Source organism: Anopheles moucheti, chromosome 3 (genome assembly GCF_943734755.1).
Source record: "Anopheles moucheti chromosome 3, idAnoMoucSN_F20_07, whole genome shotgun sequence".
Lineage (NCBI taxonomy): Eukaryota > Metazoa > Arthropoda > Insecta > Diptera > Culicidae > Anopheles > Anopheles moucheti.
This window is the reverse complement of record NC_069141.1, coordinates 84,102,290-84,120,175: the sequence shown is the minus strand read 5'-3', so window position 1 is coordinate 84,120,175 and position 17,886 is coordinate 84,102,290. Positions and strand designations below refer to the sequence as shown.

General features: G+C 46.5%; 3 protein-coding genes across 4 annotated transcripts in view; all 3 read left to right on the top strand.

Moving 5' to 3' along the window:
• The first annotated feature begins 604 nt into the window (after positions 1-604).
• On the top strand, positions 605-8,492 carry LOC128301186 (uncharacterized). The gene is made up of 15 exons (XM_053037540.1): positions 605-1,034; positions 1,110-1,667; positions 2,546-2,845; positions 3,020-3,097; positions 3,168-3,263; positions 3,557-4,351; positions 4,498-5,094; positions 5,176-5,354; positions 5,423-5,562; positions 5,847-6,101; positions 6,172-6,322; positions 6,384-6,656; positions 6,719-7,122; positions 7,195-7,320; positions 7,483-8,492. The coding sequence occupies exons 1-15, from the start codon at positions 605-607 to the stop codon at positions 7,532-7,534; spliced, it is 4,434 nt and encodes a 1,477-aa protein (XP_052893500.1). The 3' UTR covers positions 7,535-8,492.
• Positions 8,493-11,712: 3,220 nt separating this feature from the next.
• LOC128303688 (CWF19-like protein 1 homolog) lies at positions 11,713-13,550 on the top strand. Its single transcript, XM_053040732.1, has 4 exons — positions 11,713-11,764; positions 11,835-12,001; positions 12,064-12,490; positions 12,557-13,550. The coding sequence occupies exons 1-4, from the start codon at positions 11,745-11,747 to the stop codon at positions 13,518-13,520; spliced, it is 1,578 nt and encodes a 525-aa protein (XP_052896692.1). The 5' UTR covers positions 11,713-11,744; the 3' UTR covers positions 13,521-13,550.
• A 2,273-nt stretch (positions 13,551-15,823) lies between these two features.
• The window catches only part of LOC128305528 (calsyntenin-1), an 81,109-nt gene continuing 79,046 nt past the window's right edge, over positions 15,824-17,886 (top strand). For both annotated transcript variants that reach the window (XM_053043019.1, XM_053043018.1), the window contains exon 1: positions 15,824-16,390. In XM_053043019.1, the coding sequence (XP_052898979.1) occupies positions 16,267-16,390 (124 nt within the window). In that variant the 5' untranslated portion in view covers positions 15,824-16,266. The remainder of the gene's footprint in view (positions 16,391-17,886) is intronic.

Genomic DNA, 17,886 nt, shown 5'->3' with positions numbered 1-17,886 from the left:
ACACTTTCAAGTCCTTGTAAATAGAACTTACATCTTATCCTATTTTCTTTTAGACCTAACCAATCAAACTCTGCACAAAGAGTTGTCCGATGTAGTTCTCATCACATCGCTTGATGTTTGACATTTGACATTTAAGAATTCAACTATTTAATGCACCTGTGGAAATTCCTAAGATTGAACTCCCTGATTGTTTAATGGCTTTATATTTACGTTCTTTAGACTTTAGTACAAGAAATTCAAAGGCAGCTGATTAGCGTTCCATCAATGTTGAAATGTTATAATGTTAACCTTATATTTAATGACTAATTTGTTCTAAAGTCATATAATTATTTCTCGTCCATTTCCTTCATTCCAGATCGGTGGATACTATGAAGTGGTGACATGCACGCAAGATGCAGAAAACATTTTCTGTTTAGGCCCTCACCTTCGAACGATACCTAATAGTTACTTCAAACCACAAATTCAAATCCACACCCCTAAACCTTTGCCAATCTTGAAGGTGCATTTTTTCGGGAACTTTAGAATTCAAACCCCGCTTCTCATCATCCCATACGGACGTTGAGCTCACCGGTGACATTGGCAGCTGCTGCTGCTCGAGTTCGCTATGCGCAAAAAGCAAAAGCTCCTACCGGGGCTATCCGATCTAACAGTACTCGTCCTGCTCGCTCGGTTCGCACTGGTGCTCGGTCAAACGACCTGCAACAACGGCCAGGGACGTGTACTGTACGAGCGGCTCCCAAACCAACAACTTCAAGGCTTCGACGATGACGTCGTGCGTGATTCGGCACCCCCGTTTCGGGTGCTGGAAAAGTGTCAGGACCTCTGTTTACGTGACCGAACTGCATCGAACAATCTTGGGCGAGCCTGTACAAGCTTCGACTTTCAGCCCGGCAGTCGAATTGCATCGTTCAGTGGGAGCGTTGAGTATGAGGAATCGACGTGCTACCTAACGCGGGAACAGGCAGCGCCCGAGGGCATCGGTAATTTGATGCTCGTACCGAACAGTGTACATTTTACGGAAGTTTGCATCACCTGTAAGTAGAGAGTGTCATGAACTCGGCTTTCCAATTTTCCACTTACTGATGCTTTTGTGTGCTAAACTCCAACAGCTAGTCGACCTGATCGAGAATGCCCCAGCCGACGGTACGTGTTCGAGCGTCATCCCAGAAAGAAACTGAAACTTCCCGTATCCGACATCAAGGAAGTGACGGCGGCCAATCGTTCCGACTGCGAGGATAAGTGTTTGAATGAATTCTCATTCGTGTGTCGCTCGGCCAACTACGATTCGACACTGCGCAGCTGCGCCATGAGTCGATTCACCCGGCGAACGCATCCAGAGCTCCTGGAGGACGATCCAAACTCCGACTATCTAGAAAACACTTGCCTGAACGCGGAACGACGCTGCGATGGACTGATCGTATACGTGAAAGAAGAGAACAAGCGTCTCGGTGGTCCTTTTGAGGTGGAAATTTTCAACAACATGACGCTGGAAGAATGCCAATCGCTTTGTTTGCGTGCGGAGAAATACTTCTGCCGCTCGATCGAGTTTGACGATCAGACCAAACAGTGCATTCTATCGGAGGAAGACTCCGTGTCACAGAAGGACGACCTTAGCATCAGTTCCAGCCCGACGCATCATTTCTACGATCTGGTCTGTCTGGATAATCGTAAGTATCCTTCAAGTGCACCAGTCTCAATCCTTCCTGACTGGGAAGGATGGCTAACCTCGCTTTGCGCTTCGCTTGCCTTTACCCCCCGGGATGTGGAAGCGACATTCCCGGGTGTGCGGCCGTTCGGTGTTTTGGAGCTCATTGGATTCTCCCATCAAGGTTCAATTCTTCCTGAGGTGGTGGAATAGGTACTCCACCGAATTCGGTAGAATGCTCAATCGCGCTCTTATCATTCGTTCGGAAAAGTAAAACCGCACGCTTAACCGCTACATAAGCTTAAGTATCTCGAAGGCACGCTTGCATAGAAAATGTCCATATGAACTTCCGTAGCTAATGTTCTTCCTAGACCCACATCCCACAAAACCTTAGATCATGCATCATGCATCTCAAGGGACGCTACCAATGTTTCCTCTTCCATTATGTCCAGCTTCTGAACTGTTGCGGTCAATTTTTTGTTTTATTTTATACACCCTTTGCAATACGTACAGTTGTGTAGTTGTAGTTTTCCACCTCGCGCTGGTGGCTGCTGAGACGACGGACCTCACCCAAGAAGGCTCCGCCAAAGCATTCGCCGACCCTGTCAGCGATTTCCTTCCCATCTCATTCGGGAACTCGCCCATCAGGCTACTCACTTGTGCCGGGCTCTCTTTCGACAATTTCGATCAAATACTACCAACAATCGCTACCATTTACACACATCCTTCCGGCTTTGCCCAGCATGAACCAAACCAGGGGGAATCCAATGGGCTCAAGAACGCCAAACAAACAATCCTAAAAAAAACCGCGCCAATACGTTTAAAAACAAAGTGAAACAACATCCAGACTAAACAGTAAACAAAACCGTTTTGTTCTCGTTTGTTCGATCCTCGTCCCAGAGCGTGGTACCGAATATCCGGACAACTCCGTCACGTCCCATCTGTTTGCGAGTGGCCGCCGGCCCGATACCGCCTTCCAGCGCTATCGCAACTCGCGGCTGGGCGGTGAGTTTCACTCGGAAATCACTGGCAGGTCGCTTAGCGAGTGTCTTGACGAATGCCTGCGGCAGACGAGCTTCCAATGCCGGTCGGCCGTCTATAGCGATCGGTTCCGCACCTGTCGTCTCAGCCGCTACAACCAGCGGGACGGTATGCGCATCATCTACGATGCCGATTACGATTACTATGAGAATTTGATGCGTGAGTATCTTGTTGCCTGCCGGGGCGGGTGGTTCGGTTATGATTGAATCCTTCCCTTCCCTTTCCCATCACCTTCCCGCTGCTTTGTTACACCCTTGCTATCCACCGATGCTCCTTGGGTTCCCTTCAACCGCTTCATCTACGAATGCCGTTTCTCATTGAAATCTTTCAAAGCGCACCTAGTTGGAGGAGACACGGACACGACCAATGGACGACCGGACCCTACCGATTGGCGACCACCGTACGGAGGAGGTAGGTCCTACGTTCGAAGAAGGCAGGGTTGGGTTTCAATATTCAATTGTATATCTTGTTTTCTTCTCAGATCGCGATCGGGATCGTGTGCCGGATGATAGGATTCCTCCGGGACGTTATCCACCGGGTGATCGGTACCCGATGGGACCGCGACCAGACTATGGAGGTACGTTACCTGTTTTACGCCTTCCTTGCATTCGTTGCACCTTGTCAATAATGTGTATGTGTGGTGGGCGTGAAAAATGCATCCAAAACTAAGTTCACACACTATCCTTCTAAGCAATGGGCCAGTTGTCCTAACGCATCTGGTGAATAACTGAAGGAATGCTCCCAAAGAAAACCTTATGTCATTCTCAAGTACATGTGCTCACCCTGCATAAAAAAACCACCCCAAAAGGCACTGTGAACCGTGCTGGAGTACAAGTCCTAAGCGCACTTCCTCACTTCCCGTTCTTGCAGGTGAACCTTTCCCCGGTGGCTATCCACCGACGGATCGCTACCCCGGGGTTACCGACCGTTATCCGGCCGGACCCGGTACCGACCGCTATCCGACCGGAGGCGGTGACTACGATGGACGCTATCCGCCTGTGTACGACAATCGCTTCCCAGGCGATCGGTACGGTCCAACGGATCGCTATCCCGGAGATCGTGACCCCGATCCTATGTACCCGGGACCGGGAGGTCCCATGCGCTATCCACCGCCTCCACCTCCGCCCGATTCACGTTATCCGTCCGATTCGCGCTATCCGTCCGATTCGCGTTATCCGCCCGACTCGCGCTATCCTCCAATGATGCCGGATTCACGCTATCCGATGGATCGGTATCCACCTCCACCGGACTCACGCTACCCTTCTGATTCGCGATATCCGCCTGATGCACGCTACCCACCATCCCAACCGGACTCTGGCCGGTATCCACCCGGACCGGCGCCGGATTCCCGCTATCCACAGCGGCCAGACTCGCGGTATCCAATGATGGCACAGCCGGCGACACGGTACCCTCCACCCCAGTACATGCCCCACATGTACGGGTCGGGGGTGTATCCTGTGGTACCGTCAAGAGCTCCACCGAACCGGGGTTACCCACCGGATCCTTATCCGGCACCGGTTCGTCCAATAGAAAATAATCGCTACCCAGCGCCGGAAACGCGCTACCCACTCGAACCGATCGGTGCCCAGGGTCGTTATCCTCCTGCCACTTCACCGAATGTCTCACCGTTCCACAAGTACATGACCGGACCGGGTCGTCCGACGGGTAAGTATCTACCTTTTTTTAATGCAATCCATGTTTACTCACCACGTTGATAACATCAAACGTCAAACTGTGTCACATTTGAGTGTGGTAAATAACGAGTTTAATCAGTAGTGGACAATAGCTAACCTTGCTGTTATCACCCTTAGGATACGATCCTTACATGGGAGGTTATGAACCGCAGCGAGGCTATGGCGATGATCGGTACGGTGGATATTACCCTACTGGTGGAGGTCGCCTACCACCACCACCGCCAATGCCGGCATTCCCAGACCGTGATCGAGGCTATAGACGACCAGCGGTCGGTATGGCACCGGATGGTGGCGGCTATCCGTTCGAAATTCCCTACGGACCGTCGGGTACCGGGTACGATAATACACTCGGCGGAGGTGACGGTTTCGGCGGTTACGGACCACAGCGACCGTACGAAACGCGCTGCGACAATACGGACGTTTTCAAGCAGGTTGCCTCGAAGCGCAAGATGCGCAAACAGTACATCCGGCGCGTAATCAATGCGCCCTCGCTCGGCATCTGTCAGCAGGAGTGTGTCGGTGCGCGGGACTTTATGTGCCGTAGCTTCAACTATCGTGAGAGTGCGCCGTACGAAACCGAGGGCAACTGTGAGCTGAGTGATCGGGATTCGCGCGACCTAGAAGTCCCGAGTACGCAAATGTTCGAGAGTGACAGTTCCGACTACTACGAGCGTACACCGGGACGTGGAGGTCCTCAGGATGAGTGTCTTGATGGTAAGCTCGTGTGGAGATAATAAAATGAGCTTTGAGTTGTTTCGATTGCAATTCGTTGATGTGCTTCGTTTGTCTTATCAGTCGGACAGGTTTGTAACGAGGATGGTATGGAGTTTACGCTCCGCACACCGGAAGGCTTTGTGGGACGTATCTACGCGTACGGATTCTACGATCGGTGCTTCTTCCGCGGAAACGGTGGCACAGTGAATGTACTGAGAATTAGCGGTCCACAAGGATATCCAGAGTGTGGAACGCAGCGGGTAAGAATGGTTTTCCACCATGACGCATATTCCACTCGCAATTGACACTTCATTCCGTCCACTTGCAGTACGGTGACACGATGACAAACATCATAGTGGTACAGTTCTCAGACAATGTACAAACTGGACGTGACAAGCGATTCAATTTGACGTGCATGTTCCGAGGTCCTGGAGAAGCTGTCGTCACATCGGGATACATTGGCGCAGGGTAAGAAAAGTGCTCACAGATTCTAAATACTGCCTTACTTTAAGATGTCTTGCATGCGTAAAAGACTAGCAAGATCACCCACGTTACCCTGCATGAATTTGAAGTAACTAGACCTAGACTAGCGACTAACAATATGTGTACCGATTGAAAGAACTTTGCTTCGATCATGTTATGAAGTGAATGAGGTCGCATTCCACACAGCACCATGACGCTGTTCTGCCTCAACCCTTCCATGAACATGATGCGCAGACAAAGAACATCCAATGCACGCTTCTCACGCGCAGTTTTAATGCGATTGACAGATCCGGCAGTCCGATTCCGATTGAGTATCTGCCAGCGGAGAACTCGATGAGCAACAAGGTACGTTTGATGATATTGTACCAGGGCCGTCCAACGACCACGATCGCCGTCGGTGATCCACTGACGTTCCGGCTGGAATCGCAAGATGGCTACAGTCACGCGACGGACATCTTCGCGACGAATGTAGTCGCCCGGGATCCATACTCTGGTCGAAGTGTGCAGCTGATTGATAACTATGGGTAAGGTTTAGGGTGATGCGGTAAAAGGGACGTCAAGATGTCTAATCTGTCTTTCGTTTTGTGTTCCCAGTTGTCCTGTGGACAGCTTGGTGTTCCCAGAACTCGGAAGATCCCGAGATAATGATGCGTTGGAGGCACGATTTAACGCATTCAAGATACCGGAATCAAACTTCCTCGTGTTTGAGGCTACTGTACGAACATGTCGCGGAGGATGTCAACCGGTAAGTAGTAATGTCGTGAATGGTGACTATGAACGTCATATGATCGACTTCTCCTCGTTAGGCATACTGTCCAGGACCAAGCGGTCGCTCAGAACCTTCGTTCGGTCGTCGCAAGCGGTCAATTGAGAATGCTACGGAAACCATCGGTACAGCCGAGCCCCTAGTAGGTGGAACTGATGACCAAGAAGACGATGAAGTGTCAATCGTAAACGGTACAGTGGTGAACGAGAATGCAACCAACGTCAAGGAAAGGGACGCCTCCGATACGATAGCGGCCGAGGCAGATGTGACGAGCCCGGGTGAAATGCCGGAACAAGTGCGCGAAATGATTGAGGTATTGCGGGGAGGGCACTGAAACATTCACCGAAGCTTGACGGTTTAAATAATAATTCAAAGTCTCGCTTCTTCCGCCCACTGCAGGTGTTCCAATCCCGTGAAGAGATGCAACAGGACACGGTCGCACGCAAGATGGTGGCTCCGGTCGAGTCCGTCTGTTTGACACACGCCGAATACTACGGGCTGATCAGTGCGGTCATATTGCTGATCATTCTGCTGATCAGCATCACTTTTGCTGCGGGAATTGTGTATCGAAGCTACTGGAAGGTGTTTGTCAAGAACCGTACACTCGATCGCAGCTCGCCAGTGAACTCGTTTAGCCCATCCGCACTGCACAACGTGTCCGGCAGTCAGTTTGAGGCATCCGGGCGGACGCACTCAACGGCAAGCCGGGGTGGACCTCACGTACGTACACCAGGTGTATCGCTGTTTGGCAGCGGGCTACAGAAAACGTTCGCTACCGGGTATGTACCGGGTGATATCGGATGCAACGGGTTACTGATGTTACTAACCCTTGAACAACCTTCATCCCACAGAAACCTGTCACGCATGTGTCAGATACCGGTGATGAACCCACTGTCCAGAAATGGTGCTGCCAAAAGCGAGTTTGATGACCCCAGCGAACCGATCTACACCGATCCGTCGCTGTTCGAACGATCAAGGTAGCGTTGCGCATCATTCTTTTCTCAGCATTCCATCTTTCTTCCACCGATCCTCGAGGATCTCCTGCTACGTCTATCTCTCTACATCATCCTGATCCTCTTTCTTTTGCGCTTTCTTGCAATTGCAGAATATAAAACCATCCACTTTGAACACTATTTCAGATCGCTGCGCAGCATTGCCGTCGATCAAACGGAAGATGCGAACAATGTCTGAAACACGGAAATGTCACGGAATTTTACAACAGGCGCAACGCATCGGAACCATAGCATTATAGGATTTCTTCAATTTACGCACCCAAAACGAGAGCAAAGTGCGCATTAGAGTTTCATTAAGTACTGGAGGTAAGTGCTTGAACGCTGTATTCCACGGTCTATGGTTATCTTGCTACCATGCCGCACAGGAGGGGAACATATTTATTTGATAGAACGGGGGACCAAGCAGCTACACTACAAGGAATCACATTTCAATACACAGTTAGTAAACCAGAATCTTCAGCTGAACCTCTAGAGATGACATAGCTTAGCAATAAGACAGAGTGATTGCGAGTACTTCCGGCCCTTGCTGTTAGCAGGGCGTGATTTGCATTAGTCTACAATAAACACGCAGCTAAACCAAACTTAAGCTCATAACATTAAGTACTGTGATTGAAGTGAAAGCACACTCACACACAAACTTACACACACTCCTTCCCCAATGACTCGAAAACGATAGTCGAGGCTGGTTTTGTTTGTAGCTTCGTCATCAGATCGCAAACATGCTACCGAAGCAAACTGGTTGAAGAATCACCATACGTAAGCGTAATTGTACGGAGGCGTAGGCATTAGGCATATAGAAATATAAATACATATTTTATTAATAACCATTAATTCTTTGCTGGAAGGATACCGCGTATACGGGAAGTAGAGCCGCCTGCAGCACTTCATCTACTACCAGCGGGTGTCCGGTGTATGATATGGGGTGGGACCTGAAAATGAGAGACGCGATTGTTGCTGTTCTATATTTATTCGACTTAATAACAACAATTTAAAATAACAACCCCCTTCTAACCATTCTTCTTCTATCGTAGGCTTAAGCAATCGTAAGTGGGAACGCAAAATGGCGTCCACCTGGAAGCTAAACTTTTAGCTATATTAGCACCCTGTCTCTAACAGCTAGGCTTTTTAATGGAGAAAAGTTAATAAATAAGCAATTCAAAATTTTGAACCACTACGATGTTTATTTGTTTGTTTTTTTTTCTATGTTCCTTTGTTTCTACTAATGCTTCAAGGTTACTGCTAGATCGTTGCCGATTGATCTGAGCGAAAGAAATCACGATCGCCATCAAACGAACGTGCAGTCCAACGAACGTGTTCACCGAGGGTGGCTTCGTAGCCAGCGGGAGTTTGGAAAAGCGTGACAATTTTCCACACTTCACACCACATAGTAGACCGAAAGGTGTGAGATAAACAAAAAACAATCACGGGCAAAGAATGTGACTAATTCACAACATGGCTAGGGTTATGCTGGTGGTTGATGAGTTTTTGGAAGAGCGCAACCACAACCGTCTACCAGTTACGGTCAAGCGTTCGCTTCCTATAGAACGGGTTTAGTTTTTTCTTAGATTATTGCTCAATGCTCCCATTTGGTGGAATTAAATTTTCAACCGGATTGTACCATTAGCTGTGACCATGGCGATCGGGATGGGAAAATTGTGTCTCTTAGTGCTGGCAATTAAATGTGCAAAAATTGCTGTCGGTACATCGGTTCAGACACAAACAAATGAAACGGGCGTTTGTGAAGCGGTAAGTTCGATCAGGGCTTCCCTAAACGTCAGTGAAATATTCAAACGAGTTCTCTCTGCCCTAGAAACTCTGTTCCAAGTTGGAGTACTACGATAAGCTCAAGCAAAAGTGTCGTGATTTTCCCGGCGGAGGGTTTCTTGTCATTATGGATCACGTAAGTGTTTCAACCGTTTCGAGTGGAATTCTTTTTGGTAAGGTAATTTTCTCTCTCCCATGTAAAGTCTACCAAATGTGCCAACGGTGACAGTGGCTTGCATACGTTTAGCAGACGCGATTTCTACTACGTTTGCCATCCGGATGGCGTGATGATCGGTCTATGTCCAGATAATACGGTGAATTATACATGCAATGATGATTATACACCTGTAAATTCTTATCCCAAATGTATTATATATTGCAGGTTTTCAGTGATACAGAGAAACGTTGCATTGGACAAACGTTGAACCAACCCAACACGATCAAGGTGCATGATGAGTCACGAAACTGTAACATTATCGTGCCGGATTGCAGTGGAGTTGGTAGGAATGCTTACCCTGTGTGATTCAGTTTAGAGTGATTGTTTAACATGTGTGCCATTTTCCATTTTCCAGGACTATTCCCGATACCATCCAATTGTTCTTTTTATTTCAAATGTCAAGAGCATAACTACAACTTCCACCAGTACGTCTATCAGTGTCCATCGGGGACTTTCTTTCATCCGGATCTACAAAAGTGTTCGTCTTCGAGCAAGTGCTACGAAGCGCAGGCAAGTGTTACTGAAAACAGGGCATAAGATAAAGCCATTTTTATATCCTTCATTATACTTTTCCCATTCTAGGAGGAAATTATACACAACTTCAGCAAAGACTATTTCCCTGAGTGTCACATACATGGTCAGTTTCGTACGGCGAAGGATTGTATGCTGTATTATCGCTGTGTTCCCAACATCGATGGATCTTTTTATCAAATTCGCTATGAGTAAGTCAACAACAGAGTAACAAACACTGTTTTAAACGGAACACTGGTTAAAATAATTTTACTACTCTCCAGATGTCCTTACAAGATGTATTACAACATCGAGAAGGAGATTTGCGTACCAGAACATTTGCAATGCTGTGACTATATTCCACATGAACGAATCATAGAAAACTATAAACAGCAACACAACATTGATTCCAGTACGTCGAATTCATTGCCTACGACTGTTATAAGTGCTATCAATACGAAGATTACATCCAGCATTCCAATGTACTACGATACGACACAATCACTCTATGTAGACGGAGCGGAGTCACTAGTGCGCGAGACAAGTGCTAGCTATACCACTACCGAAACTTATGGTGAGGATGAAATGATTATAAGCGAAAACCTTCCTGATTCTAATTATGACGAAACGAATGAAAATGATCCGTCCAACATGGCGTATACGTTGGATCCTACAGAAGAGCAATACTACTCAACCCTGGTATATGGAAAAGACTCCCAAAACTCTACGGCCCACACAATAGTCGAAGATTATGCATATCAGTCTAGCACTGAACCTGACATCTCTGAATACGATCTGACATCTATCACTAACGACGACACTCCGACAGAAGCCAACAAAATGGCCTCTGAGACAGCCAGATCAAAGTCCCGTCCGGGTTACGACGAAATGGAATGGGATGATGGTGCTTGGGATATTCCTGGACGGAAACGTACTAGCCAAAACCCATTAACCACGGTTCTACCCGAGGATAACGATGAGTCTGTAAGCGTATCAAAGGATTACATAAATGACGATGAAGCGACTACGGAGTGGCCTGATCACTATCCCACAAGTGAATCGCAGTACGATTCTTCCACCATCGCACCATACGAAGGATCGGCATGTGAACTGCTCTCTTTTAACGCGGCAACGTGTCTGGATGACAAAACAACCAACAATGCTTATTCTCCCGACGCCAGCTCTGTCTCCAGCAATCCACAAAGCAACATTACGGACCAACCGTACACCCTACAATCGACCGAAGGTATGCTTCAAGAAAATGAAAACACCACAACAAGTAATAATGAAGCAATGGAAATTAATTGTACCACGGACACAGACGGAGAAATTGTGTGCAATGGACAAAAGTTAAGCATAAACGGGTATTTGGAGTTGCTAGGATATGCGTTCCAGTTCACCAAATGGCAAGATTTACCAGATGATCCGGCACGCGGGATAAAACCTACTTTAAAGTTTCACTTTACACTAGAATATCCGTTTAATTACGCGTTCAAAGCACAAGCATTAAACTATCGAACGTCTGTTAGCTACGATGATTCCTCCACGGCTACGGTAGCACCGACAGTAGGAGAAGCTGAACCTGATAGTGATATATAAGGCTAGTAGTAAAACATTTTGCAATCAATGTTTTGAATACCTGAAATAGTATTTAATTTATATTAGAAACTGAGTAATTTAAAAAAAAAAGTCATGGAAAATTGGAACCAATAAAAAAGCACGTGGTGTGGTCTTCATTTCGTATGATGTACAAACCTTGGTGTGCAAGAAAATTTTATTGTGTACAATTAAATCAGGCAAAAATCATTTCTCAGCAAAAGAACGGACTGTCAAATTGGTTGTGATTTAGTTTTGTTTACAGCAAAGAATCGCTTGCGTCGGAGGGAATTTCACCGAAATGGAGCAGAAATTAAAGCTGTAAGTCGATGGCATTAGGTGGTTTACAGAAAAGAAATGCAGTAACGTATATGCAATTATCTTTTTCTAGGCTAGTATGTGGCGATGTACGTGGGAAACTGAAGACATTTTTCGCGCGCATTGAGAACGTAAACAAGAAGAGCGGACCGTTCGATTTGGTGCTGTGCGTCGGAGATTTTTTCGGCTCCAATCCTGAAGTGGAAGTACTACAGGAGTACAAAAGGAATGCAAAGACAGGTAGCGGTTTGTGTGAACGTTTGGTGATGACGATAAGCGATAACACATTGTTTCCTTTGCAGTTGCTGCACCGGTTTACATACTTGGCCCTACTCGCAAGGAACTCGCTCAGCACTATGTAGACACCGATGATGGAGATATATGCACAAATCTCAGCTACCTAGGGAAACGAGGCGTTTATACAACATCTGGTGGTCTTAAAATTGCTTACCTCAGTGGCATCGCAAGCTCAGAGGAATCGTCTGAACGTAACGAGTGGAGTTACGATAAAGCTGACGCGATTGCCGTGCGTGACTCGTGTTTAGCGAGCAAGGCTAACATGGGAGATTTTAGAGGTATTGACATACTGCTAACATCCCAGTGGCCCTTTGGTATGCAGGAGAATGCAAAGGACAGTTCGAAGTTGGTTTCATGGCTGGCAAATGCCGTAAAACCAAGGTACCACTTCTGTGGGTTTAATGATGAATTTTACGAATCACCACCGTACCGGTAAGTTGAAAATCTCATCGTGTTAAGACCATTTAATAATATTTGTACTCGTTCGTTTCATATTAGAAATGTACCGGACAAAAGCACACAGATGGAGTTGGCAACACGTTTCGTTGGATTGGCTAGCTTCGGAAATGCGGAAAAGAAGAAACACATTTACGCCTTAAGCATAACGCCGGTCGAAAAGATGCGTGTGCTGGATTTGATACAGAAAACCACCGATGAAATATCTTCCCCTTACGTAGGGTTATCGCTGCTCACAGAAAGCCAAAGAGACGTAGCTGACAAGAAAGACGATCAATACTTCTACGACATGAACACTTACGATGATAATCGGCGAAATAAGCGTAGAAGCAACGAACCAAACCAAGGCCAAAAGCGTACCAGGCCAACGTTCGATCAGGAAAAGTGTTGGTTTTGTCTGTCTGCCGGTAGCATCGAGAAGCATTTGATCATATCGGTGGGGGATTATTTTTATCTAGCCCTAGCGAAGGGACCCATCACCGAAACGCACATCTTGATCCTCTCCATCACACACATCCAGTGTGCGGCACTGTTGTCCGAGGCACAGTGGGCCGAGCTAGTACGCTTCAAAGAAGCGCTTACACAGTTTTACGCCGACCGGGATCAGAAAGTGTTCTTCTACGAGCGCAACTTCAAAACGGGCCACCTGCAAATCAACGCCATCGGTATTGATGAGAACGTAGCCTGGAAGATACAGCACGTGCTGGAGGATAAGGGTGAAGAGTTTAGCGTTCAGCTGGAAAAGGTACCGACACTGAGCGGACCGAGTGATCTGCCCGAACGGGGACCCTACTTTGTGGCGGAAATTCCCGACGGGACGGTAATGCTGACGCGACAAATGAAAATGTTTCCGTTGCATTTCGGACGGGAGGTTATCTGTGCGGACAATTTGCTAAACTGTGAGGAAAAAGCTGACTGGCGGCAGTGCAACTGCACGAAGGAGCAAGAGGACGAAATGGTGAAAAACTTCCGCGAAAGTTTCAAACCGTACGATTTTACGGTTTAATTGAAATCATATGTAATTAAAACACGAAACTTTGTAATGATTTGTTGCTTTTCTTTAGTGATACAATGAGAAAATCAGCACCAAAGGGGTTTTTTTTTAATTCAAATAAAATCACACAATTTAATCGAATTGAATATGGCGTCCAGCTGAGCGTATGATATGACCTGCTACTTTGTGCAGCAAAACAGGACCTTACTGTCATCTTACTTGTCCCGCTAATCCGTGCTGCTCCGACTATCCGTCAACATGTTCAAACGCGTTTTCTTGTTTTTTCATTCGCGTTGAAGATTTTACGCAGCTTACATACGCTGCTGTCGTGCGGTGCTTGCCGGAGAAAATCGTCGAAAAATCTGTCACTGCTGGTAAGGAAGCCGGAGCACGGTAACATTTACGGGTGCGCGTAAGTGGGCAAAATTCACGCGTGCGTACTGTGATGGTGATGCACAACGGGTGTTCGCCGTACAACATATATTCACGCAGTGCTCGCAGGGTGGCAAGCTTCCCAGTGCAAAATCGGTATGGAGTTTTCGTCGCGCTGACGCGTTCTCGTCGTGCTCGTGAAAGGTGTCACACATTGTGCTGTCAGAGCCCTGGTGGTGCTTTAGGTGCATAAAACAGCAGTGCTGCAGCGTCACACCGTGCGTGCGAGGTGTGATTTTTCACGCGTACAACCCATAATTCACAGCAGGGTGGGGGAGTTCGTTCGACGGGTTGTGTGTGAGCGATTAAGGTGGTGGTGCAGTGCATACACGGAAGGGTCGCGGTGTGGAAAATAGGGTGCAAAGGTGGTGTGAGAATCGAAAAAAAAAACAACAAAAACCAATTGTATCCGATATGCGTGTGTGAAACGCCGTGTGTTATCCTGACTGTGTGTGCGTACAAGTTCTAACAGTGTGACTCATCATCATCAGCAGCAAATTGTGTTGTTACGGGGTTGTTTTTTTTTTTTTTTTGCTCGTCTTACCTCATGTTGTTGATGTTTGGCTTTAACTCCTTTCAATTCCTTTCCACTTCCGGCAATTCCGGCATGGAGAAAGAGAAAACACCAAACCATTCGACATTGAAGGGTGGTTTTTTCTTGTCGAAATCCTTCTCGTTGCCGCACTTGTATGTTCAATTCAGGTGTGCGTAACCTTTCCGAAACACGCACTCTAGGTCAACGCAAGCATGAAACACACCCGGTGTGTTGATTCAAGTGTAGTTACTCTTCAGTAGTCCCCCACCACCAGATGAATGTTCGCAAGTGCGTGTAACCATAGGGGTTGAAGAAGTTACCCCTATTTTATCACATTTTTTTCAGTCAAATTGTACAAGTGAAAGCAAAATCCCAACATCGCCTCCTCTGGTTTGAGCATCTTGTGTTTCCCGTTAGAATGTCATGGGCTGCCTTGTTGTGAGAGGCTGGTTTGTCCAACATCGCGCGCGGTTTGCTGCAACTTCTTCGAAAGACTTCGAAAGGCCCTCGAAGCAAACCTGTTTTACGAAAAAGGGTTGGAAGTGTAAGCTAAGAAACTGCACTCTGCTGTGTTAGTTGCGAAATAGTGTGGTGCATGTTGCAATTGAAGAGCAAATTTATAACTGTGATTGAGGGTACAGGTGCACTGATGTTTGTCGAAAACAATCCCAAAGTTCGGTGCATGCCACGAACTTTCTTTGTAGACAAACTTACGTCAAAGTTGTGAACAAAGCAGCATGCTGTGATGAACGTTTAATGTGACATCCCTGGGTTTATTGATAAAGTTCCAAATGGTATCTAAAGTGGAACAAAAGCTAGAAAATGCACACGTCTAGCAGCAAGCATCAAGGAATTTCAAGGATTTTACGCCATCAAATTCACCTGCTTCAGTGTGCTGCTGCTCTTGTTGGGTGTATTTGTATTGCGGGTTCCCCATTTACGTTAGTGTGCGTGCAAGCACCGTACCTTATTTGTCGTTCGTCCTGTTTCGCCGTGCGTGTTTGTGTGTGTGTGGACGCACTCATCAAAATTTTATGCTGTGGTTAAGGAAAAAAAGGATTGCATACATTAGCAGCGCACACTGGGCAGCGATGTTGTGTTGCTTTGATGTATGTTGTGTCTATTGTGTCGGGCTTGTTTTTGTTTCGCGTATGCATTGAGGCAAAACAGACGTATTTTCACGCTGCTCCTGCATTTATGCCAAAGTTCTTATGAGCGTGGTGTGTGTGTGCGTTTTTTTTTTCTTAAATTAAAAGTGTTTCCTCGCCTGCCTTTGTGTTTTGTGCACTTTTCCTAATTAAAATACGTTTTTTTTTCTGTATCTTCCAGTGTGTTAGTGTATGCGTGCAATAAAGGTGTGAGTTTGTGGTTATCCTAAAGGTTTAATATAGTGTCGGATTGGAAGAAGGATCCATCCACACCACCAGCCAGGAGTTAACAGTGCCGGAGTGGTCTCCGCAGTGTGTGGGAATAGATTTCCCACTGGCCCTATCCCCAAGCATGGAATAACGGTGCGTACTGCTGCAGGGAAAGCGTGTGTGTGTGTGTGCATGTGTCCAAGTGTTTTGTGTAGTGTTCATCTCGTTGATTTAGTTACTTGCAGCTATTGCTAGTAAACATCGGGGAAATTATCGCAAAAAGTACAGTATATACACAGACGACAGTCCCAGTGGGAACCGTCGAAGATATTTGATTCCTTTGTGTTCCCCGCGCGTGTAGGAGTGGTGCCGAACGTGTTTTGCTTCGAAACAGAAGCATCCGTGTTTGTGTGCGTTGGTGCGTCGTAACGCAATGATGCCGGCGAAAGGATTTCTCCTTACGCTGCTGGTGCTGGTTGCTAGCAGCAGTTTCCATGGCCATCATCAGGTGAAGGGAGAAAAGTATGAAGATGAGGACGACTACTACGACTCAAGAGGTAAGTTGTGTAGCGGAATGATTACATTGCTTATCTTTTATCTAAAGTAGTGGGAAAAATAAACCATTGGTGGGCGAAACCTCTGGCCCAAGCCCAAGAGAACAATCGCATATTTTATAATCTTGAATCGTCGGATCTGGGTACTGGCCTTCATCAGTAATTCCTCCATCCAATTGATAAGGGAATGGATAGAAGTTACTAAATAATAGTTGGAACTTGTCATAAGATTCTCCCCGCCTTGTTTGAAAGAGGAGATTTGAACTCAGGACGGCTAGGATGAAACAACGCTCATAAGCTTTCATGTCTATGAAGCTACGAAATTGAGGAGACGAATCAGAGCATTGAAATCGCTCCTGCTACTTGTTTGCTTGCTTAGTTAGTATCAATATCTAGACACATTCAAACGAAAGTCTACAAAATTCGGTATTCACCCATTGAAATACATCGTGAATCGTGTTAATTATGTAAAGTAGCCAAATTATTTTTCATATTTAGGCCATATTAACCAAGTCGTTTTCACCGTTCTACAATAAGAAGCAATTTCATCGCAATTAAGATGCTTTCATTACCATCCACCAGCAGCGGCGAGACCATTGCGAGTGATGCGAGTGCGGGGTGTTTCCATTTCGACGGAATATTGAAAGCAAAACCATCTCATTAAGGTGCAACAACGGTAGCAGCTGGTGCTACTACGTGTTACCTTTTGCTATAAGAGGGCACTCGCCTTACCCGACAATCTGCCCGTCTCCATTTCACCCTGTCTTTTCCCGCGTCATCCCTGCAACATAAGTTGCTCATTACGCTTAAGATACGCCATGAATTCCGTTTTGAAATAAACTCAAGATGTTGAAGTTCGCTAGTGAGCACTAGAGAAAGGAGCAGTGAAATTATTGTACAAGCAGTTTTTAAAACGCGGATACTGCCCATAAATCTTACAAAACAGTTTCTTCGGTCATTATTTAACATGTAACACCGAACCTATCTTGTACTTGAGCATCCATCTTATCGTTGCGTATGGTAGGTGGTTGACGTTACAACTCTTATCAGTAACCATCTTTAGCAGTATAGTGGTGGAGTGTTGTTGGAATTATAATTGTATTTCCTTTGTCCCTTCATATTGCAACCCACATCTCTAGCTCCGACTGACAAGCAGCACGATGACAGAGCCGAAACTGGAAACGATCCAGAGTGGATGTCTTGCGTTCTGTTTGATTTGTGTTTCCATATTTCCCATCTCGCTAGTGAAGCAGAGAGTGTTTTATTTTATTATTTTGAATCCAGAAAAGGAATATACATAACATACACAGCACCACTCCATTATAGTGTCACTCACACCCGGTGCGCCGTTTGGTGTGACACAGTCGACAGTGCCATCGTCGTGCTATTTATTCTCAATCTAAATTCAGTCAACCAAATTGAAATTCCACCCGCTAGCATGGTGTAAGGGCCCCCGAAAGCCAATGGTCTCGAATACGTCCTACCTAAGACCCTCGTGT